Source organism: Chinchilla lanigera, unplaced genomic scaffold (genome assembly GCF_000276665.1).
Source record: "Chinchilla lanigera isolate Chin_1 unplaced genomic scaffold, ChiLan1.0 scaffold00044, whole genome shotgun sequence".
In the NCBI taxonomy this organism is placed as follows: domain Eukaryota; kingdom Metazoa; phylum Chordata; class Mammalia; order Rodentia; family Chinchillidae; genus Chinchilla; species Chinchilla lanigera.
Window position 1 is genome coordinate 4,436,740 of NW_004955445.1, and position 25,253 is coordinate 4,461,992.

Consider the following 25,253-nt stretch of genomic DNA (forward strand, 5'->3'; position numbering starts at 1 on the left):
CTGCTGGATCACCTCAGAGAGCTCTCTTTTCTGTCTATATTTTTTTTCTCCTTAAATACACTAGAACAAATCCTCACTTGTAGTTAGCAACATTGAACAACATTCCTTTGCCCACTCATTAACTTGAGATTTGCTTCAGCAATTTTGACTTTGTTAAAATTATAACGATTCCTTTAATTCTATTTCCTTTATCTGCTTCGACTTAATCCTCCTGTTGTCTGCCATGGCCCTGGGAATCAGGGAGAATTCTTGTGAGACAGTCTTAGAAGGAAAAGAAGAAAAGAAGAGCTAGATAGAGTCAGCAAAAAAAAAAAAAAAAAAATAGTGAGGGAATTATTAAATTGCGTGGCGCACCAAATTTTTAAGACAGGAAAACGAATACACCCGGGGAACGGACACTGTGTGAAATGATGTGAAGAGATTTTTACAGAGAACCCGGAGTGAGCGCAAGTGCATTCCCGTGCAGCCATTAGCACTGAACCATTCATATATCCCTAATCCCTTAATTAATTGTTGGCCAAATTCAATCCTCCTTGCCTCAGTATTTCTCAGTTCTGGAGAAAATATCCTGACCAGCTGTGTCCTTGGAATTCCAGCTAAGATCCAAGAAGTTTAACTCAGCACTCATGGGAGTTTAGCTCAGCACCCCAAAGCCACAATGCTGGGGTATAACTGGTGCTGAGTACCATTTTGGGGAATTAGGCACCATGTGGAAGAAGTACAGACGGCACAAACCTTCTTCTGGTTCTTTTTCAGGGTTAACGACATTTTTTTGTTGAAACTATATGAAATTATTTTATGGTAGCAATAGTACTTCAGGATAGTGATATGTCATGTAACAATCACTGTTGATTAGCATTATTTTGTCTTGAGACTCTGTATCACTTTGAATGTTCTTGTTTTGATTTGTTTATGTTTGTGATACTGGTATGCTGCTGCTGTTCTATTTCTTTGTTTTTCATTTACTACTCTCTTTAAAATTAAAAAAAAAGGGGGGGCCTGCAGATTTAGCTCAGTGGCACAGTGCCTGCCTGGCAAGCGCAAGGTCATGAGTTTGATTCCTGGTACCAGAAAAAAAAATTACATTAAATTAAATTAAATTTTTAAAAAGGAAATGCTGCTTTTGCAAGGCCCTAACCCAGTGCCTGGCGTGAAAAAGTGCAACCAATGTGTCTTTATCACCCTGTGAAGAAATAATTCAGTCCCCAGAACAGGAGTGTATTCTTCTACCCATTAAATCCATATATATCCATCAAGCACTTAGCAAAGAGAAAACATAGACCAACCAGGTAAATTTGAACTTAAGATATACAACAAATATGTTAAAAATATAAAGCCATCCCATGCAATATTTGGGACACATGATGGGACATACTATAAAACCATGTAAGTGTTTATATGAAATTCATCTTTAACTGGGTATCATGTATCCTAGCTGCTAACCCACCAGAATAGAGCAGTGAAAAAGATATGCATCAACCCTCTTTCCCTGTGAAACTCTATAGGAACACCAGCATCAAATGCTCGCAAGAGTCAATTGCCATCTGGCTCTTCCCTAGGGAGAAAGTCCATGGAATGGTGACCTTCTTTTTAGAGGTCCATTGCCACTGGGGCCCATTTAGCAGGTGTCAGTGTGTATTATAGTTGCAACTTTATTTCCTTGTCCTATTCCTCTGGAGCTAAAGTCCCTGGTAACAGAGCTTGAGTCTCTGTGTCTCTAGGATATCTTTGTATCCCTGGGGTCCAGCAGAAGGCTGGGAATGCCAACGAGCTCAGCACAGGCTAGCTTAATGAATAAGTGGCCTATGGGTAAGCAGCTGAATTCTGTCAAACAGTGCAGAACCACGCTCATAGTTCATAAAGAATTTTTCCTCATACACCTTCAGAAATGGCGAGGACCGGGAGAAAATGGTGTTGCCAGAATCCAAAGACAGTATGCGTGAAGAATGATCTTTTATTTTAAAATGTTTCGTGAAGAGAGTCCAAGCAAAATTAAGACTAAAAAGAAGGAAGGAAGGGGGCAAGGAGAGTGTCAGAGTGTGACCTGTAAACAGTACTAAAGGGTCCCTTGAAAGAACAGTTCTGTAAAGAAAATGTAAATATACACAACAGAGACCCAGCCGTAAGGAAGGGGGAACTTGAGTCATCTGTAGGAAAATGGGGGCGCCTTGAGACCATACTGCTCAGTGAAATGAACCAGACACACAGGATAAATATTTCATGGCTTCTGTTATACGAGAAACCCCCAGTATAAATAAATGCAAGGGCAAAATAATACATGGCAGGACATAGGCTAACTTTGTGAAGAGGAAGGGGAGAGACAGGAAAGAAGAAAGAAGAAGGGAAGGAAGAAACAATTAAGTTGCAGTATGTATGTGTCCCAAGATGAGTGTAATGATTTTACATTGCGAACACATACCAATAAAAAAAAGTTCTGAGCATAACAGGTAAGAGTGAGTCAAAGTACTGATTTAACTAATGGGCAACACAATCACATAGGATTTCCAATAGCCAACCACAACCGCAAAATCAATAACCGAGCAACAGGGCATAAACCAATAGCAAATAATTAAGAGCCATTTTATTGTCAGTACTGACTGTCATACACTTGAAACACTCGGAAGGAAAATCGCACAAACCCACAAGAGGACAGATTCAGAGGAGTGCAAGAGACACAGTATCTACAATAGAAAATCATTTTGTGGTATCGGCTCCTTTCTGTCCAGCTGTCAAGGGGAAGAAAAGAACGTTGGCGGCTAGAGAGCGCGTCTCAATTAGGCTAAGACTTTTATTTAAAAAAAAAAAAAAAAGGAAAAATATATATTGTATTGCGGAGTTTCCCGATGACCGCACAGTGAACCAGGACTTTATGAGCTTCTTCCCTTCAGCGTGGTTCTCCTTGCTGTCACTCCGTGACCGCCCACGTGGATCTGTGGCTGACACGTCACAAGAGCGCCAGGAATTCTTCGCAGCTACTGTCAGTGCTCAGACCGGTAGGCGGGAAAAGTCTCTGTTCGATGCAGCTTCAGGGGGCTGGTGACATCTTTTCCGTGAAGAACATAAAAGCAAGGGTTACGTTTCATCAAAGCTTATGATCAAATTACTTAGTAACAACTATTAACAGAAATACATAACAGCCTGCACAGGATATTTTTCCTAGTGGCACACATAGGGATATGCAAATATGGCATGAGAGATCCCACAATTAACATATTATTTGCATATGACCTTTGCACTTTGAACTCTGCATGTCTATTAGCAGATACTGTTTGGTTTTTCATCTGCATCAAACCATATATTCAGGGTATTTAGGAAACTTGACACAGAAACACAGGACTATGGACATTTGGCGGGGACACTTGCTGTGAATTTGACCAGAAATAGGAAAATATTTTACTTTAGGGAATCTTGTAAATGTAAAAAAGAATATCTTGAAATCCACTTAGTCTTTTTTTTAAAAAAAAATTTCAGGTTTGGGTTCCAAAGCAAAACCAAAAAGTCAAAAAGAATTATCCTCCTTTGTGACAGAACACAGGTGTTGGTTAACTTTTTCTGCAGAGGGCCAAAACTAATTAGACACCTGCAGCACAAAATCAGCCAGTTCATAATAATGAATGAGCACGACGTGCCAATAAAACTTTATTAAAAAAAACAGACGGCAGCGTGGACTCCTCCCATCCCCAGATCTTAGTTTGCACATCCTTGTAAGGCAGATCGCCTTGGTTTTATGAAACCAAGATGTCTTACTGCCACCTGCTGGCTAGGGGTTGCTACAACCGGGGAAATTCACAATGCAGGACCAGGTGAAGAGCTCTCAGGACTAAGCAGAACAGACTGGCGGGTGAACCGCGGTACCCACTGTGGGCATCGAGGGAGCACAAGACACAGCGACGGTGCTGTGGCCCATGCTGCTCGCACGGCGTCCTGCACTCGCAGCAGTGTTATTTTCAATCACCAAACGAGCAAAGCAGTGCGTGGTAGCTCGTGACTCTCAAGCCTTAAATTTCTGTTTTTCTGTTATCACAATCAGCCCCGACTGAGGTCAGTCGGAATCTGCTCGGATCTTCATTCCGGAAGCGTGGATGTAGGCAAAGAAGAATCATTTTCCCGCCTACGGAATGAGGAAAATCATACATTGTCCACTACACACTATTACTGAGTATTAAAAAAAACTACAACAGGCTTTATGAGCTCCAAAGCCTCACAGAAGTTACTCCAACACCAAACACACACAAAGACGATTTTCAGGTTCTTGCAAGCCTCGTGTCAGAACCAAAGCCAGTGACACATCCAAACAGCTAGTCAGGTATACTCCACACAACAACAGAGATTACTAAAGATTCCCAGATGACAAGGACCCCGTCCTTCAGGCTGCAGCCAGTGTGAATGGGACCTCTATTCTCTTTCCAACACCCAGACACGGTAACAGAGGGTAGAAGCCCTAGCAGGGAGCATCCACATCGTCTTTATTACAGCTGGCTAACGGTCCCTGCAGGGAGCAGACAGCACACGAACACTTCGGTCAAGTGCAAAGCCCTTCCTGGACTGTCAGCTGGAGCTCCTTACAGTCGATGAGATTTCAAGGAGAATGACTAACAGCATGCACTTGGGGTCAAATCGAAATGAAAACACAGCCCGTAGCAGGACGGCTAACTGAAGCTCTCAGGCTTGGTTTGAAAGCCAGGTTTAACTTAAGGGCATAAATGGACTTTGCACAACCTCTCACGAGCAAGTACAAGGCTGGAGACCACACCTGGGTCCAGACACGCTGGCCTGCCCAGGCCCAGGCTCCTACGCTGAGTGGAACTGGCTGTCGATATTTAAGTGGCTGTAGGCGTCACGCAGAGGTGCCACTTTCCCTGCTCTCTTGGAAAATTAGAAGAAAAGCGGGCCCCGTGGTCCGCTGCAGCACGCGGTAAGCACAGCGCCCCCTCAGACGGGACTGTGCTCTCCTTGGCCTTCACCGGGGACCTGCCACTCCCACAGCATCCTGTCCCACTCACTTCCTGTCGGGCCTGGAATCCCCGTGGGAATTCACCAGCCTGCGTCATCCCTCCTTTCTCACATCTCAGACCTTCCTCTATTGCTTCTCCTTAGCTGCTACCCACACAGTGTGTGCGAGAGTGTTAGGTTCATATTCACGAACATTGTTAACTGCTCGCAAGTAGCTACTCACTCCAAGAATCTGTGGTCCTCAAAATAAATACGTGAACAGCGCGGGCTGGAACCAGCCAATCCTTGGGCAACATTGTGACTTCGGGCACATTAACTTTGAAACACCCACAGGGTGTTTTCTCCTGCAGGTAAGACCACAAGGTGGAGCACTAGGCTCCAAAGACCAGCGACCTAGTGCCAGTTCCTCCACCCACCAGCCGCGTGGTCCTAGACCTGTGCCTGGGGCCTCTGTCTCTTCACTCACACACAGGGAGAGGGTAGGCCCGCTCTTGCAACTCCAGCAGTTGCCAGGTGAACCCGAAAAGGCCACATGGAAGATGCCAGCACAGAGACACGTCTTTGGGACCGCTCTTTCATCTTCTACCTGATAGTGACACAGGTGGCTATTTTTCATTGGTTTTGTCTTGAAATGAGTACTGCTATCTCTGCAGCAACTATAGTAGGAGGGCTCTGAAATTACCAGAGCAAGGAGCACCTCTGGCATCAGGGTAAAGTTCCCAAGGGGATAACTTTGAGAAGGAGGTGAGGACGGGAGAGGAGCACTGTACTGACCTGCTGCCTTTCTTGTGCCTTTGCAATCCTTTGTGTTCAAATATGAGCTAAGTCTGATACTGCCGTGCTGAGAGCCCTAGGGTTTCCAAACACTTAGAATGAAAAAGTCTTCGTTGATGGGAGTAAGGGTAGGGGTGCGACAGGGTCTTGTTCTGTAACCCAGTCTGGCTTTGGACTTGCTATGCAGCCCAGGCTAACTTCAAACTTGTGATCCTCCTGTCCTCAACCCCCCGAGTGCTGGGATTATAAGCCTGTGTCAGCACACCCAGCTCAGAAAGAGCAACTCTTGACCACTTGCACAGGTAACCCCAGCTGTCTCTTCACGCCCTGCAGGTCCCGGTCACACTGACACCTTCTGCTGTCTCAGTGTCCCAGCTCATTTCTGCCCCAGAGCTTTTGAACAGATTGATGTCTCTATGAAGGAGGCTCTTTCTTGGCTCTCAGCGTAGCTGCCTCTTCCAGATTTATTTTAGGGTAAATGCTGGGACTTCCAAAGGCTACTCCATCTAAAGATGTCCCCTTGTCATTGTCTCCTCCAAGCCAATGACTTTGTTTCACTCTCTCTACAGATACTGAAAACCTTAAAGTTGAAGTTAAATGTTGATGTAATTATTGCCTGTGACTCCCACTGATAAGCTCTAGGAAGAAAGAAACATGGCCAGCTAGTAGCCCTGCATCTGTCACCCCCCACAGTGCACGGCATAAAGCAGGTGCCCGATAACCTCTGGCTGGGCAATGTATGAAGGAGTGGATCGATGAACACACATGAAAACTTTGAACCTTAAGTACTTACTGCATAGGGGACCTTGGGTTCTGTTACTTATACTTCAAGTTCTCAGCTTTGAGTAGCAAGTGGGACTCAAAGATTATCCCAGGGAACTGCTTTGACTTGTAAAAGGATCATGTATGTCAGGTTCCTAGGCACAGCCTAGCACACACCAGATTCTCAGAAAGAGCTGCTTTGGGAAAGATATTCATTGAATATGGCTTGTCCCCATACAAGGAACGAAAGTGGGATTGCAGCTCTTCACTGGTGCTATGTGAAGGTTTGTTTATTTTTAAAAAGAGGATAGAGAAGTAATGTTCCAATCGATTTACAGAGCTTGGCTAGGCTAAATAAATTATTTGCTGCATGATATACCAGAGGCTTGAAAATACTGCTTTGCACCCTGAATCTCCAAAAGAAGAATTTAGAAGGTAGCATCACCCCCACACATTTGCTTGACCGCAATACCTTTTATTGGGGGGTGCTATCTGCCAGGGTTAGAGCACCATGCAGCACATTCAGAAACGCTGCTCTTATTTTTTATCTAGTGCATTTCTAAACGAATCCTATGGATTCGACGTTCAGTAAAAATTTGTTGACTGCTTTTCTTTCATAAATTTCTCCCAATTTTCACCCTAAAGCCACTTCACATATTGACTTTATAGCTACCTGCACATAAAGAGAATTTCTATGTGAAAATCAGAAATTGAAGTGGAACAATCACAGAATATAAATTAAATATTGTACATCTTTGTGTGTGTGACAGGTGCCAAAACCAGCATCTCCTGCTACCCGCAAGAAATAAAAAATGATAATTCCAAACTCTACCAGTAGGTGGCGCTCTAGGACTAAATGTGGGGGGAAAAGAAAAATTTTTCTCAAACTGATTTGATAAATTCTCCCATAAGGGTCTGTATGATTTCTAAGATTAAGCTGCAGGTCTGCCAGGAAATATCAGCTTGTACTCTATCAAAGCAGGTGACTTGGCCGGAGGAATTAAAGCCATAAACTTCAGCAATACATAGAAATTATATCTCAGTAACTCTATCATCGGGCAACACAGGGCCACCAGGTCATTCACTTTCTCGATTTCATTTTTTTAGGGGGATTGTGGGTGGGCAAGGAGAGAAAAGGGGAGCTAGGTGGTACAGGCAGAAGACCACAGAACCTTCCTCATTACTTAAGTCAGTAACCTGCTCTGGTAAGACAATTTTGGATAGACTGTGTGCATATTTAAAACTTCAATGATGAGAATTTATCTTACTTTTTATTAGAAAAATAAAACCAGTGGCCATAACAGCACCAAAGCAATAAAATACATTTTAAAACTGCATAAATGTATTTAAACAGAACAGAGAGAATAAAGTAATAATATCTTAGGAGTAGGTGTATGACAAAAATTGGGACACTGTAACTCAAACACCGCAAAAATCCCTGAAGCCGCAATGGCGATACACGGTATTTGTGACAGCCGGCTCTAACCCAGCTCTGCAGGTGCCTTTGGAAAGGGAGCCTCTCTGTCAATTACATAGCAATCCCGCCATTCACTCAGCTCCTCACAGGCTCTCAGAGCTCGTTCTGCAGCACGGGCCCTGCATGTGAGCCCTGGTGTGAACCCAGCACAGAGGCAGGAAGACTGCTTCACAATACACCTTCCTTCACCAAGTGCTAAGTGGCTACTCCTGCAAGGCACCAGGATGGGATGACACAGGATAAAACCTGGCACCCCCTCCTGCCCCCGCCTGGACTTTCCCGCAGTACCGAGCAGCTAGCCTTGAGTCATGCGGCCACACCATGAAATGTAAAATGTGGCCTCTCCTAGGGGCTGCCGAGGAGGGCTCACTACCTGCACATAACCAGAGATTTGTAAAGCGGTGACAGTACCTAAGCGGGGAGGACCGCCCTTTGGATGTGACCCAGAAATGAGCAAGAGTTACCTAGGGCAGGGGAAGGGCACAACACCCACTGGGGAGAGATGACCATCGGGAAAAGCTGAACAGAAGCTGGGGTGACACGAGCAGACGTGAATGACCAATACCCTTGTGTCCCGGGGTTAATCACTCACTCCTGTTCATTGATTTGGTAAAGTTTTGCATGTGGACTGGGTGTGATCTACTGCACACTCTTTCAGATTTGGGGATCTTGCACCTCATTAGTCTAAAGGCCTCTGGCAGGTTCTCCCACAAAGGTTTGTTTGTTGATTTGCTTATAGATGTCATAGCCATAAGCTATGCTTATACTGTGAGGTGTGAAATGACACATTTTGTGGTACAAGGAAGGGCTTGAAGCAAATTTGAATTGTTCTTATTTCCCGAATGAGCAGCTCTGTATCCCGCTTCAGAACCCTCTTTCTGGCAGTGGACTCATTGCGATTTACTTAAGTCCCACAGCGGAACCAGAAGGCAGGACTCCCTGCCCTCCCCCAGGGCCCTGTCCCCTGGAACAGTGGTTTCTAAGGGGACCGAGCAGAAGCACTGGGAGGGCTCCTTCCAGCAGCTGGCTGGCCGCAACCTCAGAGCTCCCTTCCCCAGGGGCCAGGGGCCTGGTAATCTGCATTTCTAGCAAGCTGCCTAGGGACCCTTAGGGTACACTCATCAGTCTACCCTACCACACAGTTTCTCCAAGCCAGGACGCAGGCCAGCACCCAGACTCCGGGCTCACTACAAAGGCAGAGTGGTCAGCCACATCCTCCATCTTGTGGTCTAAAATCTCTGGGACTGAGGACTCAAGAATCTGCATTTTCAACAATTTCTCCCAGGCCATGCTGATAGACGCAACTCTTTGAGCTCCAGGGTTCTTGAAAGAGGAAATGCTCCATGTCCCCAGGCCTTAAGGGAGGCCCTCACCTGGGGGGAAAGGGGGCTCCCTCACCAGTGTGGCACCGATGGGGGTGAGTGGGCGGGGTCCCACCCAGCCACCCTGCGGCCCAGCTCACCTTGCAGGCGGTAGAGCTGCCCCGTGCTGTGCTGCCGGGTGATGTGCTGCCAGTAGGCGCTGCGGGGCAGGGGCACCATGGTGCTCAGCGAGGCGGCCCGCTCGCTCATCTTCATCTGGAGCTGTGGTCAAAGGAAAGAGAGTGGTTCGTCAGCAACGCTGGGACTGAGAGAGTCCTGACGGAGCAGGAGGAGGACACCAAGGGGTCCTGGAGCTATGGAGCCAGCTCCTCCTCACACTCACAGGTAACCACAGGTGGTGGACGGTGAGTCTTCACTTAATTCAGCATCATGTGTCCTTCACCCCCCTGGCAATGGTGCATGGGGGAAAATCCCTCCAACTCAGCCCCGTCCCTTCAGTCCTGCAGGGGCTGAACTTGAGGGTCCCCCGTGACCCATGTCAGACAAGAAGGCACAGTCCCACAAGCATCTATCAGAAAGCTGACGGAGAATCCACAGAGGTGTGCCAAGGAGTGCAGCTGTGCTACTCCTCGCTCTGTCCCAGGGTCTAGGCGACGCATTACACAGAGTATGTGTGCACTGAACACTTGTTGGACAGAGTGAGGGCTCCTGGAGGGGACTGAGAGGTAGGAGACAGGATAACAAAGGGCAGTGTGACAGTGAATGGGAACCACCTGAACAAAGTCAGCGGAGAAGTCCCTCGAGCACTCACAGGCGGGTGAGCCAGTCTCTGCTCCTCTGTTTAAGCTGGTTTGAGGTGGGTGTTCTGCCACTGTCATCAGCCGAACACCCCGTCTGCTGGACCAACCGCCTTCCTCAGCTGATCACTGATCCAGGTATTGAGGGACAAAAGGGGAAGTCACAGTGCAAGTCCCCCAGCTGGACATGTCGGTGCAGCTGACCACAAAGGCAGGGGCAGCTCCAGAGAGGAGATAGCCCAGCAGGACAGGCAGCATCAGCACAGTAAAGGAAAGTGCGGACACACATGCAAGAGGAATGGGGTGCAGTAGACAGCAGGTCCCAGCTACACTCTTGTCTGAGCCCTGGTCTTACACACAATCTCGATGCGGTTTTATTACACCACTGCACAACTCTTTGTGAAGTCCAAGCAATCCACCTCAGTCTTTTTTAAAAATGCATTTATGCATACACGGGCTTGTCTAGGTTGTTCACTGGGGTCCAACTCTCCATCGGTGGAAACTGGAGGGAACTTAAATATCCCTCAGTCAAGGCGTGGCTGATTGCTTGTAGAGCCAAGGCCATTAGCAGGCAATTGTTTTACCTTCAGATGGAAAATTTAGATCAGCCAAATGGGAAACACACATACATTGTCCAGGAAGGAAACGCAGTGAGTCGGAGACCACTGTACCTGGCGGAATGAATCAGCCAGCTCAGATGAAACACGGTGGCATTAAACCCTGAGCCAGCTGGGTCATATGTGGGGAGAAGATACCCGCCTAGCCTTGCTCAGCACAAAGTGGTCCAGAAAAAAGACAAGGAGATGACAGTGATAATGAGGATAAGCTGCAATGCCTGTGACTCAACATTTTAAAGAAAAGTACCTCTCTCTACACAGGACTTGAGCGTGGTAGTTTCAGATACAATATCTGCACATTCACTCAATAAAGACAAAATTATATGGGACTTCAGACCCAGAAGACCAAAACTCACTGTAGTGAATGAGACTCAACGTGAAAAAAAGACGTTCACCACTCACTCCAAAGACAATTCGGTTTAGAGGAGGGCATCTACACTTGCTGGATCGGCTGGGGATTTAGCTCAGCGGCAAAAGAGCCTGCCTGGCAAGCGCAAGGTCGTGAGTTCGGTTGCCGGTACCGGAGAAAAACAAAAAAAACAAAACAAAAAAAAAAATTTGGTCTACACTTGCTGGAGTGAATGCCTGGTCCTTATCACAACAGCACAATTACCAAAATGCATTCGCAAGTGGAACAATAAAGTACTAGGTGGGGCTGGGGATTTAGCTCAGCGGCAAAAGTGCCTGCCTGGCAAGTGCAAGGTCGTGAGTTCGGTTCCCGGTACCAGAGAAAAACCAAAAAAAAAAAAAAAAGTACTAGGTCCACCAGCCTAGATTTTCCTAAAAATGCACTTTTAAATCAAAAGGTCAGAAAGCTGAGAATTACAGCGTTGGAGGAGCTCAGTGGCCTTTCTGTATATTTGAAAAATCTCCCAAAAAATGTTACTAGTGACGTGATGACATTCAACCTAATTTATATGCATGAGAGAAATAAAAAGAGGAAAAACTGAGTGTAGAAGTACCGATTATTGGATTTTCTTAATATAAAAAGATTACATTTAATACAATAAGAATTTTAATATAGGGGGAACGCTGGAGGAATAGCAGTCACTTCAAATTATTCACTACTTTCCGGCAAAGACGTTTGGGCGGCCCAGCTTGATTTGCCGGTATTTTTAGAAAGCTTCTTTAGAGGCAGGAATGAAATGCTACTCATGCCGTGTTTTAGGGAGGACAATACAAAGCCTCTCCCTGCCCTTGCTCCTTCTCAGCCCTTTAAAAGAATATCTAATTTTATGAAAGGAACATTTTAATTGGACTTGAAGAGAAATGATGAGAAAAGCCTGCTCGTTTAACAGTGCGCAATGTCGGAATAATTCTGCCAGGGTGGGTAGGCTTAGAAAGTCCTTTGGGGGCCGGCTAGCTGGGAAGTCGCCCTTTATTCATTGCCCCCAAGTTGCAGCAAGTCACTCATACGAGTGAAGGGAGGGTGAGCAGGGCCCGCGTCCATCACTGGGGAAATACAAATTAGCACCCATTGGAGCAGGAGCTGAAAGTGGGTAACCCAAACTCTCTGGAGAGAAAACTTACAGTCTTTTTCTTTGGTAAAAAAAACTTCATACATTTCTTATGGTTTGACTAATTTTTTTTTTCAGCAAACACAATACATTCACATTTTAAAAAACAGAAATTACCCCAAACAATAGATTTGGAAAACACAGGGATATCTGCTCCACTGGGGTTCTGAGGGTCCTGAAAAGTCTCCTGACCACATTGTGGTGGAACTCAGCTCAGAAGACCGTGGAAACAACAAACACAGGCCTGTTTATCACCAGGGGCGCTGTCACTTTTGGGGATAACTTGGACAGCCGGGGCAGGCTGGAGGTCGAGGGGATACCAGAGCGTCGAGTGTAGGGAAGGTAACTGGATCAGGGGCACTGTGCTCATCAGGGGACCGTCCATCCATGAGGTCAGCAGCTGAAGGTGGTGTTAAGAGGTGGGTCACTGAGGACCTAACCTGGAAGGGGTCATCTCCCTCCTGTCCCTCTCTTCTCTCTGCTTCCTGGTTTCCATGAAATAAGCAGCTGCCCTCCACCCAGGCCCTTCCACTGTGCCCACTCTGCCTTGGAATCTTCCGACTATGGACTGAACCCTCAGAATTATAAGCTAAAACAGATCTTGCCTCCTTTAAGACTTGGCTTTCTGGGATTTGTCCCAGCCATGGGAAAGTAGCTCAGACAGCTGCTTTGAGAAAGTCCAGGGGACAGAGGTGGAGGGAGGGCTCTTTTTAACAAGGGGGGAACTAATGGATCTGCTGCCCATTGAGCAAGACAGGATGCTTCCCTTCGCAGGGGAAGCCCTGGAGTCTGCTCGCCTCTGATCTTAAACTGGAGGGGAAGAGCCCACTGTGCAGTTGTTTATTTAAAGGCATCTCTCTTTCCAGCTTAAGATTACAGTTCTGAGGGGCTGGGGATTTAGCTCAGCAGCACAGTGCCTGCCTGGCAAGCGCAAGGTTGTGAGTTCGATTCCTGGTACTGGGAAAAAAAAAAAACAAAAAAAAAAGTTCTAAAGATTACAGTTCTGCTCCTGTTTTTCTGGGTTTCCCTCACCCAGGGAAAAGTCCCTTGCACACCAACACAACTTCAGCATTAGAATGAATTATTGAACTGTTATCAGATGCTTCTGACTCCTGTGGGAATATAGCAATGATGTTACCCTGGGATAAACTGCATACCATACCTGACCCACACTTCATCCCCTAACAAATACATGCCCTTGAACTCTACAAATCAACAACCACATCAAAACCCTAAATCGCTCCTTTTGCTTCCACACATGTCAGCAAACTGAGCAGGATCACGAAACATTAAGCTCAGAAGAACTTAGGGAACAGCCCACCCAGTCTCCACGAAACCAAGCGTCCTGCGGCAAACAGTCCAACTTCACAGAGAGGGTGCTCTGATCTTGCAGCCTACACCCCTACACCAGTCAGTCTGGCCACTGCAGCTCTGCCCCCAGCCTGAGAGTTTTCACCACATCAAACCTTGCTAACATCTAAGGGCCCCCCATGAGTCCATTCAGAAATCATCTCCCTAAATATCTTCCTTACATCTGTTCTTTCCTAAGAGGAGCAGGTGCTCCTTCCAGGTATCTCACAGCTCTGTACTTATTCTGATTGTTTCATCATTTTTGCAATAGCTGTTAAAGGAGCCTGCCTTCTATTGCAGCCCAGTATCTCCTATAAAGAAGGAATTATAGCTTTCATTTCTGAATCTCTGACACCTAACTTGGGTCTTTAGAGGCTAAATAATTGTCTGACAAGTAAATGAATGAATCCAGGCTTTGTCCAGCCAAATGGCAAGAAACAGTTTTCAGAAATAAATTCTTAGGAAGCTAGCCAATGAGAAGCACTCTTCACCCACCACTGAATTCATGCTGAAACTTCAGGTTCAGGCCAAATGAATCTGCTGGAGATGCTTTGGGGGACAGAATAATAAGGCTGTGCTCTGCCATTCAAGAGATGGAATGAAGGAGTAGGAGAAAGACCTGCTCATGTGTGTATGTACATTTGTTTAGGACAATCCGGTAGTGGGGAACTTTAGCTCTGCTCACTGCATTCTGTCGGTGATGTCAGCTCAAGATCCCACCCGGGAAGGAAGGTAAGGCTTCATTCACATCAAACAAGTGCCTTCTAGTTCTTCAGCACTTGAACTTTGCCCTAGGCAGCAGGACCCATGTAGATCTCCTAACCCAGTCTGAGTGCCAATCAGTCCACCCCTGTAATCAGCAGGGGGAGACAAAAAGCACCATGCTGCTGGGGCAGAGAAGTTGACTATGGATTAGGAGGCCCAGGTCACACTTTAAGTTCTACCGCATATGAGCTATGTAGGTGTCTTAGTGACTTATCTCTCGTTGCTGAGACAAACTACCCAATGCTGCCAGTAAACGGAGGAAAGGTTTATTTAGCTCACAGTCTGTAGAGGTTTCAGTCCATAATCTGCTGGCTCCAAGGCAGGGTGGCATGGCAGAGGTGCCCCTATTCATGGCAGTGGAAGACAGCAAGAACAACAAGGGGGCTTAACAGGACCTTTATGCCCCTTATATCTTATCAAGGCTGCTAGGATTAGGGCATTGCCAAACCAATCCATGGACTGATTTAGTAATCACCCACCTTTAATCCTAGAATCACATACTCTAGATTCTGCCGCCTCTGAAAAAAGCCCTCTGACTGCATGAGGTCAGAGGGGAACATCTAGCCACAAACTGTAACAGTGGGCTTGAACGTCTCTTTTCTGTGGGAGCTAAGAGGCAGACAGTAAAGCTGTAAACAAATAAGAAAATTATATTTTCATTTCAGAAAAGAATGAAGCTCTGATACATGTAATTACTTGTATGAACCTAACTGTACTAGGTGAAAAAAGCCAGTCATACAAGACCTCATACTGTATCATTCCATTTATATGAAAGACCCAGATTAGGCAAATCCCTAGGGAGAGAAAGTAGATTAGTGGCTGCCTCAGCCTAGACAGTTGGTGGCTAAAGAACACTGAGATTCTTTTTGGGATTATAGAAATATTCTGCGATTGACTGTGGTGATGGTATCACGGCTCTCAATACACTAAAACAATCAAATTTACAGGTTAAGCAGGTATATCTGTATGGTAAGTTATGTATGGTATGTTCATATCTCAGCAAAGCTGTCACCAAAAATATAAAACTGGATAGTAGTATGTGCAATGCAGATTATTTTAAAAGCGTGACACAGTGAGTCAAGTGGTCTCAGAGGAAGTAACATTTAAACCGAGATCTGAGTGACAACTGGCTGAAGTATATTAGCATCGTCATTGCCGACAGGACAGTTGGGTCCTTTCAAAAAAAACCCCAACACTCACAGCGAAGGAGCATTGCCTGCCAAGACCCCTCCTCATCATGATGAGAACCTCAGAGGAACAACCCTCTCCAGAACGGAAAACTCTAATAACAAGCCTATTTCGCAGAGCTTGTTGGTGGGAGAAGAAAAACAACGGCCCCCTCACATGCCACCCACATCTCTGGGTTCTGGGTTCTTCACTGGGGTCGGCTGACACTCTTTTGTTGCTGCTGGGCTTCTTTTCTGAGCATGAGACCAGGAACAGGAGCCAGTGGTAGCCACAACACTGCACCATATCGTCCTCCGGGATCCAACTGTTTTTACGGCAGGGCATTGTGTTTGGAGAAATTCAGCAGCACAACAGGATGTAATTGTTTGCCGCCACAGTCAATCGTGGGCACCATATGCCGCGTTTGTGATGCCACTCTGGACCCATTCAGAAGTAAGCAGAGATCATCACAGTGGCAAACAGATCAGGACTTCAAAATCGAATTCCTTTCTCATTGCCCTGGTCAGCATCCTCTGACTGCTCCTGAATGTAACTCCAATGAGATCTCTGACAAGGACAATGTTACACGTACAAACTATATTGGATTTTCCATTTGGTCAGCCTGAAGGGACCACTCAGGGACACAGTTTTGATAGGTGGCTGGATCTGGAGTGCATGGTGTGGGGATCAAGGGTGTGTGATGACTAAATCAGTCTACTGATTGGTGAGGCATAGTTCTGGCTAGGATTGAGGGCATGAGTGCTACACCTGCCCTAGGGTGGGTATTGTGCATAAAATGTAAGGGATGGAAACACGCCTGATGTGCTCTCACCTGCCTGCCATGGACTGTTTCTCCTCTGCGATGCCACTCTGCAAAGCCACCCTGCCTTGGAGGAGGCAAGGAACCAACTATGAACTGAAACCTCTGCTACCTGTGAGCCAAATAAACCTTTCCTCCTTTCCCTTAGGGTGCTGGATATTTTGTCTCAGCAAGATTGAAAGTAATTAAGACAGAAAGATTCAGCTGAGAGTCGGGCGGCCACATTCACACTGGATATCTTCTCAACCTGAGAAACTTCCCAAACTCATGTAATTCTGATAATATCCTCAATTTCAGAATATGTGTAACACCAACATATTTCTATGGATATTTTAAAACACAAACTATGGTCAAAATTTGGCTCCGAAGGGTCAACTTAGTCCAGAAGAGAGAGTTCCCAATGAGACCAAGGTATCATCATCCTACCCACAAGTTCACCGGTGATCTCCAGTTAACACCCTGAACAAAGGTTTGAGTTCTACCTACCTACTCCCCTTTAAAAACATAATCCACTGTGTGTTCTGAACCCTGGTCAGTGAATCTTCACAGTAAGCAAGCAAAAACATCATCTGGAGAGTCTGTTAAAAATGTAAATTCCTGGCTGTATTCCCAGGGTTTCTGTGGTGGCATCCAGGAATTTGGAGTTCTAACAAATCTCCAGATGGCTCTGATCTTAATTATCCAGGGATTCACTATGAGAACCACTGTCCTGTGTTATCAGCTTTGGACCAATTATTTTGCAAAATTTCTCACTGTGGTAAAAGCCCAGACTCAGAATCTGTGTTAACATTTAAAATCTGCCACCGATAATTGCATGACCCTAGGCTAGCTACTTAACCCTCCTCCATGCTTAATATCCTGTTAGTAAAAAACAGAGAGAGAAAAAAATCATTCCTGCTTTGTAGCTAATTCCTAGACCATGCATCATTCACTTTGAGATTCTAGAAATGTGAACAATATTTATATTTAGCTCTATATCCTGGTATTCTTTAGCAAGTGCTTCTGAATAAGATCATAGTAGGAACATTCATATTTACTTTTAAACCTAAATAGTTGACATTGAACTATGTTACTGGCTTGAAGGCAGAAGCTTTAAAAAGCTTTCAGGCAACAACAATAAAAGAGCTACATATAAAATCAAATAATCAGACAGTACATTTTAATCAGCTGGCTCCAGCTGGTAGACACTCAATGAACAAGTATGAGTTAGGATCTAACTATAAGCAAGAAACAATTGTAGGAATGGGAGAACACCAAAAAAACTCTGGGGTCTGCCCACAGATCTCACTGCAGGGAATTCATATGTGCCCAGACACTTTGGTATTTCCATTGGAAAATTTTGCCTGCCACCAAAACCAGGAAGAGAGCACTACATTTTTAAAACATGTAATAAATTCTGTTCTTTCTTATTACTTGTACACTTTTATTACGGTCAGGAAATACAGAAAAGTATACAGGGCAAATTTTAAATCAGCCCTGTACCCATTATGCCCCCCCTAAAAAAAACCCAAACCAAAAAAGCACATTTGTTATATTGCGGTAGTATATTTTCTTCCAGTCTTTTAAAAATGTGCATACAAAATGTATAGGTAATATAGATTAGATGATAATGCCCAGTTCTTTCATCCTTCTTTTCATTTAATATATTATAAACATATCCTAACACTCCTAAATACTGCCATCTGCCACTATTTCACTTTCGGGTTTTGTTCTGTTTTTTGAGGGGCATACAGTAGGGGGTTGGAACCCAGGATCCTGCATATACTGAGCAAGCGCTCCACCACCTCCCCGCCAACAGCGTCATTTTAACATCTGTATGGTTGTTCATCTTTAGCTGCACTTTCTTTGCTCATTTTCTTCACCATTTTTAAAAATTTGCCAGACAAGGGGGCTGGGGGTTTAGCTCAGCAGCACAGCGCCTGCCTGGCAAGCGTGAGGTCATGAGTTTGATCCCCGGTACCAGAAAAAAAATAAATAAATAAATAAAATAAAATAAAATTTGCCAGACAACACAGTGGATTTAAACTGTGACTCAATCTCCTGCACACCACTTTTTTTTCTGCTGAGCACACTTTTTCTTCTAGGACCTTCTATACTGACAACTGCTCCAATGCCTAGTTTTTTAATGAGTTTTAAATTTTAATTTTAATTTGCATATCAAAATGGGTTTTTGACCGACTCAAAAATTACTCTTCAACATTGTTGCTGTATCAGAAAAGTAGATGAGGTGGTAATTTCATTTTTATTCTTACACAAAGAAGTCTTAGCTTCACAAGATGGTGCAACAGATTCATCTGCAGCCAATAAAAAGAGAAAAACAAGTCTTTGTGAAGGGATATAAAATGATTTCAAAAGCAAAGGGCAGCAATTATCTACAGAGGCACCTGGAGAAAGCGTGTCCCTGGGATGGGTTTAGAATCTAGGAACAATCTGATGATTTGCATGTGTGTATTTCTAACCACAGTCTCTCTCATAAACTTCCGACGTGTTCACTTAACAGCCCGCTTCTCCCTCTGCCTAGCTGTCTGGTACACACCTCCCAAGTGACACGCCTAAATGTGCTGGTTTCTCACCTTCCGCTCTACTCAGCCTGTTCCCTTTATGGCAGATACTTCTTCCATTCTACCTGCTGCTCAGGGGAAAAAATTAAAAAGAAAAGAAAGTAAACCAGCACAAAAGCACCTGGAGACTCCTGTGTCTCCTCTCTTTTTATTCTCCAAGACCTCTCATCATCGACCAGCAAATCCCATTGGTTTGATCACCCAAACAGACGTAGAATCCGTGGTGTCTCCTCCCCTCCCTCACTGCCGTCCTGGTCCACATCACAGCTCCACTCCCCTGGGTGCCTGGGTCACAGAAGGCCCCTGCCTCACCTTCGTTCCAGCGCCCTTGCCTTAGCACCCCTCGTCTTCTCCAATTGGCTTCCAGAGTGATCCTTTCAAAGGCAGAGTCAGCATCACCTCACCCTTCCTCTTTCTCAGAACCCTGCAATGACTTCCCAGCTCATTTCAAGAAAAGTCCAAAATCCTTACCAAAGTTTCAAAGTCAGACAGGACCTGGATCCTACATACCTCCTGTGCTCTTCTCGTTTTATCTACTCAAAATCAGCTTCTTTACACTGAGCATGCAAAGTGTAGAGCTGCCTCAGGACCTCTGCATTCAGGTTACCTCCTGCCTAGTACAACTGGCCCTGAGATCTTCCTTCCTCCCTCCCTCCCTCTCTTTCTCTCTTTCTCTGTGGTACTCAGGGACCTTCAAACAGAGTTACATCCTCAGCCTTTTTTATCTTTTTCTTTTTAATTTTGCCCAGGTTGGGCTTGAACTTGAGCTCCTCTTGCTTCAGCCTCTCACTGTGGTAGGCTTACAGGCTAAATTTTTAAAGTTCCCTCCTAGCTTTCCTCCTCTCTCTACCTGAGTACTGTTTGATCAGAGTGATGAATTCTGGTGTTTTTCTGATGCTTCACACTGCCATCTCCTTCACAGCATCCATCAACGCTTAGTACATACTTATATGTTGATTACTGATTGTTGATGGCCTGTCTCTCCGCAAAACAATGCAGTAAACTCCTTGGGGACATGGACTATTTCCTTTTCTTGCTTCTTAGAGCAGGCCTGACACAAAGCAGATATGGTCATCCCCACTTATCCAGTTTCACTTTCTGCAGTTTTAGTTTTTGAAAGTCAACCACGGTCCCAAAATAGTACATGGAAAATTCCAGAAATAACCAATCCATATGTTTTAAATAACTTTTATCACAGTATATTGTTATAATTGTTCTATTTTACTATTACTTGTTAATCTCTTGCTGTGCCTAATTTATGAATTAAATTTCATGATAGGTAGGCATGGGTAAGAAAAGGAATAGTATACATGGGGTTAGGTGGCCACAATTTTGTGCCTCCCCCAGAGAACTTGGAACACATACCCCACAAAGCAGGAGGGGCTGCTATACTCACACTGCAAGGATGAATTAATTTATTAGCAATTAGTATGCTTTATACCTGCCAGGCTATTGATATTCTGCAAGGAAACAAGAATCTAGTAAAGTATTTGTTCTGAGAACATGAAATCAGGTGTCTGGCCTGAGTAAGTACAGATTTATTTTGCATTGTGCAGTCTTCAGTGTTATCTACAATATACATAGCCTGCAAATTAAAATTGATGCATTTCAAAATAACTCACACACTCTGTGCTCACTCACACACCTTTCCTCTCACTAACTTGAAGAATTAGCTACAGCAAGGAGAGAGATGTGTTTACCAGCTCCAGGAGCAGGCTTAGAAAGGGGAACCTCTTCCTAACCCCATGTACTTTGGGTTTTCGGGGCCACCTCTACCTCCAGCCTTACCCCTTCAATGTCTTCCAACTAACACTAAAAAGTAAAGCCAAGTCAGGGATGGTGGTATATGCCTGTAATCCTAGCTCTCTAGGAGGCTGAGACAGGAGGATTGCAAGCGGGAACTTAGCAAGACCTTACCTCTAAATAACAAACAGAAAAGTGCCTAGCATATAGCTCAGTGCAAACATGCAAAGGTGCAAAGGCCTTGGGTTCAATTCTCCATGCAAGCAACAAAGTCAGAAGATAAAAAGGAGACTAGAGAAGGGCATTAAAGAAACCAACCACAATCTCGTTTCTAACTTGAAGCATTCCAAATATGTCACCAAAAGTAAAGATGTTCTGAAATGAATCTTAAAATGTTACTTATTTCCACAAAATCCAGAACAAAGTTTGCCACTTAAAAGAGAGCAATAATCCTACACACAACATTTTATTGAAAAAGACTACAAATGAAGCATGAGTTCACCTAGCATGAAATCTGTTCATCCCGTCTGACAGGTCTGCATATCTAGAGTTCTGGCTCCTTTTAAGGGTCTCGCTAATGCATCTTGTATGGTTCAGTACTGGGCATCCTTTATCGAGATAAATACAATTGCTGTATTCTTTGGGACTCTTCCTGCTTGATGAAGCAGGTTCATTTAATCAATACAAACTGCTTAAAATGCTCATCACTCCGCTAAGTGGCAGCAACCAATTCCTCTGGGATGTGAGATGCAGGCGATGCTGAACAAGTTTTGTAATCATCATGGTGCAGCCACGTGGCGGGTGAGTCGAGCTGAGTCATCCCGAGGGTTGCCGCTCACTCCTTTCTCTCCTTGCTCAATGAGCCGCACTCCCTTGTGAACGGAAGGAGACTTATTTCACAAAAGGACCCATGTAGTTTTCTTAAATGAGAGAATTTAACAATTTACAACTTGTTCTTGCTTCCCTAAACACACAAAATATTGCAAACATGCACTGCGGATGCTCTTGTAAACACCTGTTATTCTACTGTGAGTAGACAAGCAGGGGATTATGCCTGAATTGCCATGCTGCTATCAGCCTGGTGGTGTTCCCTGGATGAGCTGTAGGTCTTAGCATTCAGCTCTGTCCATGTAAAGAGCATCAAAGCACAAAGTCCATTCTGTGACCTCTCCCGCTCCCGTCTTACTCCTTGTCTATTCTGGAGTTGGTGTCTCTTCCTGAGAGTATGCACGCCACCCCACCGCCACCCTAGCACGGAAGAGCAGATTCTTCAGACTCTTTAGGGTATAGTTCTCAAGATGCATTCTTTGGACAAAGGCTTCAGCACCACCTGAGCTCTACTAGAAACGCAAGTTTCAATGCTGCAGCCCAAGCCTGCTCAGCCATTGGAGAAGGAGTCCAGCGATCTGTGACTGAATACACCTTGGGGGTGACTCCATCCCACAGCAAACCGGAGACACTGCCCCTTCTCCCTCTCCTCACCCAGCGCCTTTCCAACACCACAGCCTCACTGACAGTGAGACTGTCTCAAAAGCCTCCCAAGCCTGTTCCTTCCTTTCAGGAACCCCTGAGTGCAGGTCCAGGGCCCTGATTTCTGTCATGACTCCTCACTTACCACCTGTGAGGTACTGAGCCTCAGACGCCTCGTCCATGCAAGGGACCTACTGATATCACTAATAAAATGCAAAGTATTTCCGGGATTTTTGAAGGCAATCTAGTAACACCTGCTTCAATTTTTAAAACTATATTTCTATCTTTTAACTAAAGGTCCTACTCCTGCATTTAGAAAACTCAGTTAACTCAAGTCCAGCTTAGAAACTAAATTCAGTAGAGTGTTAATGGTTAAATATGCATGCAAGGATATTTATTGTAATATTGTTTATTAATAGCTCAATAATTGTGATAGTCGCAGTGATAGGTTTAAATCTGTTATAGCAAGACCAGAAATACCACATCATCCAAAAGAATAGATATGACAAAGGTTGACAAACTTTTCTGTGATGGGACAGATAACAAATGGCTTTGCAGGCCACAGAGTTGAATCACCCACTACTCAGCTTTGTTATTCTGCAGGAAAAAAAACAGCCAAAATAATTCATAAATGAGTGAGAAGCTTAGCTGAGCTCCAAGAAAACTTTACTTACAAATAACAGACGTAAGCCCAATTTGCGGTCAGGCTATCATCTGTAATACCTGAATGTGAGCTATACCATGCAATTTGCAACCACTGCCTGGTAAGTAAGCAAATCGGTATGTAGGTTTTAAATGTGTGATATGATCACAATTATATACAATGACAGTGGCCCCCAAGCATCCATCCCCTGTATGTATCCTTATATGTATGTCTATATATGTACGTAGACATAGACACTAGTGCAGTGTGGGATGGCACGGGTACACCGAAAACCGCAAGATGCACACGAATTTCTTAACAAGATTGAGGAGTTGCTAAGAGACATTAGGGGGAAAAGATATATTTAAACACATTATAATAAAAAAGCACTCATCATATCATCATCTATGTGACCATAATTTTGTAGTTAGTTAAATTTTACATACATGAGTTCATGTAAAAATACATAGGATTTGAAAATCTGCTATTTCCGAGGATAGTGGTGAAGATTAAATGAAATACAGCATGCACATTCTAAGCAAAGAGCCACAAGGAGCTGTGCGCTCCAACCCTAATTATCCTTCAGTTAGACAAAGCCTCCTAACTTGGTTTTCTGCTTGCATGCTCCCTGCCGATCACCCGCTTCCTCATCACCCTTCCCCTCCCCGCGCTCCTTTGGATAAATTCTGCGCCCAGTGTTCTTTGGTTGATTTATTTATTCATTCCATCCATTCACAGACTGTGGTTCTGCACTGGCTGGGGGCTCAGTTCCTCAGCACCCCCACTGCAGGACCAGAGAGGCGGCTGAGAGCACACCTCTGGTCTTGCATCATCATCTGCCTGCACCATGGTGTTCCTTTCTCTGTGAAGGAGAACAGACCCTCTTTGGAGAGAGGTCGACTTTCTAGAGGCAGAAAATATTTCCTTCACATGCTTCTGTACCTCATGCCTTCCACAGTCCTGGGCACACATGGGCACTTATGACTGAATGATTGATTAATGCACTGACCAAATAAACAAACCATTAATGTGAACAAGAATCTGCTATAATCTGTCTTCCCCGCACTATTTTAACCTCTTATTGCAAATCAATAATTAGTTTTTTGGGTTTTTTTGGTTTTCTTCCAAGACTAGGAATCGAACTCAAGACCTTGCGCTTGCCAGGCAGGCACTTTGCCGCTGAGCTAAATCGCCAGCCCCACAAATCAATAATTAGAACAGCTCATTACTTCTGCACTGAGTAGGTACTATGTGCTATGCCAAGAATTATCTTACCTGGCAAGGTATGCACTAATAAATCCCAAGGTTTCAGAGGTGGAAACAAATACTAAATTGGTAAAAATAACCTGCACAAGCTGAAAAGCTGGCTACCCAGGAATTTACCTGGCCTGTGACCCCAGAGCTACAGTTCATAATATTATCATATCTGTTTCTCACAGGAAGTACTGAGGATGTTATTGAGGGAGGAGAGAAGAAATAAAATAGGGCGAAGACAAGAAAAATCATAATTTTAAAATTGTACTCTAAGAAAGAGGGCAGCTTCGGGACACCAAGTTATTTAAGGTTAGAAAGCCTTTTTCCTTTCTGGGAAACACTTTCCCAAATTTCCAAGGATCTTGAAGGTAAAATAAGCGTACACATTGGGCCCATGTCTTCCACCTGTATGTTGAGCCTGGCCTTCCTCCCACAGCACTATGAAGTAGGTACCATATCTCTAGTTTCAAACACATGCAAATGGCTTGTAGTCAACATAGCCCTTCAAGTAGATGACCTGACAGACAGCAGGGATATACATCCCAGATCACCATCTTGATACACTCCCACGACCACATACAATCTCTCACCCCTGGAACATAAAGAAATTATCTCGTCAGGCCCACACACTATTCTGAGTGTGTACCTTTTAAATTCTCCCGAAGAAAGCTTTTCAACGTCTCTCATCAATATGTCCTCCAGTGCTTTAAAGTGACATAAATCAGCAAGAGCTGGGGCTCTCGTCTCCTCTTTGGGGGATCTCCTCAGATCCTGTCCAGTGACATTAGAAGAACTCTAAAAAACGAGTTTACATCTCTTCTTTGAGTTTTGATAACAGGCATGGGCATTTCATTTCAAAAAATTAGAGAAATGGTAACTGGCCAAAAGTCTGGGCTACAAGGGCATGGCAATAACCCTTCTATGTTAGGAACAGGACAGCAGAACTTTGACCAGGCCCTTGAAACTGTCCCCCAGGTCCTCTTTTCAACTGGAAATGAGCTCTCTACAAAACACAAGGTCTGCTCCTGCTTTCTAAAGAAACCCATGCGTGTCTCACAGGCTGCCAGCTCCCAATTCCGGCTCTGACAGATGTCTGGCAGCCACCACCTAAAGAGCTATCTTTAGGTTCTCCAATTCCTCTCCCTTCTGACATTTGGAGGAGAAATGATGGGTATTCCTACCATTAAAATGATATGAAGTTATCACAGGATGTTACTGAGCTGTCAAAGAAGTAAAGCAAGCAGGGGCTTACTACTTTAAT

General features: G+C 44.7%; 1 protein-coding gene across 2 annotated transcripts in view; it reads right to left on the reverse strand.

The window, feature by feature from the left end:
• Positions 1–2,559: 2,559 nt before the first annotated feature.
• Dok5 (docking protein 5) overlaps positions 2,560–25,253 on the reverse strand; it is a 162,320-nt gene continuing 139,626 nt past the window's right edge. For both annotated transcript variants that reach the window (XM_005392280.2, XM_013518227.1), the window contains exons 7-8: positions 9,429–9,549; positions 2,560–3,043 (exon numbers count right to left, since the gene is read on the reverse strand). In XM_005392280.2, coding sequence (XP_005392337.1) covers positions 2,979–3,043; positions 9,429–9,549 — 186 coding nt within the window. In that variant the 3' untranslated portion in view covers positions 2,560–2,978. The remainder of the gene's footprint in view (positions 3,044–9,428; positions 9,550–25,253) is intronic.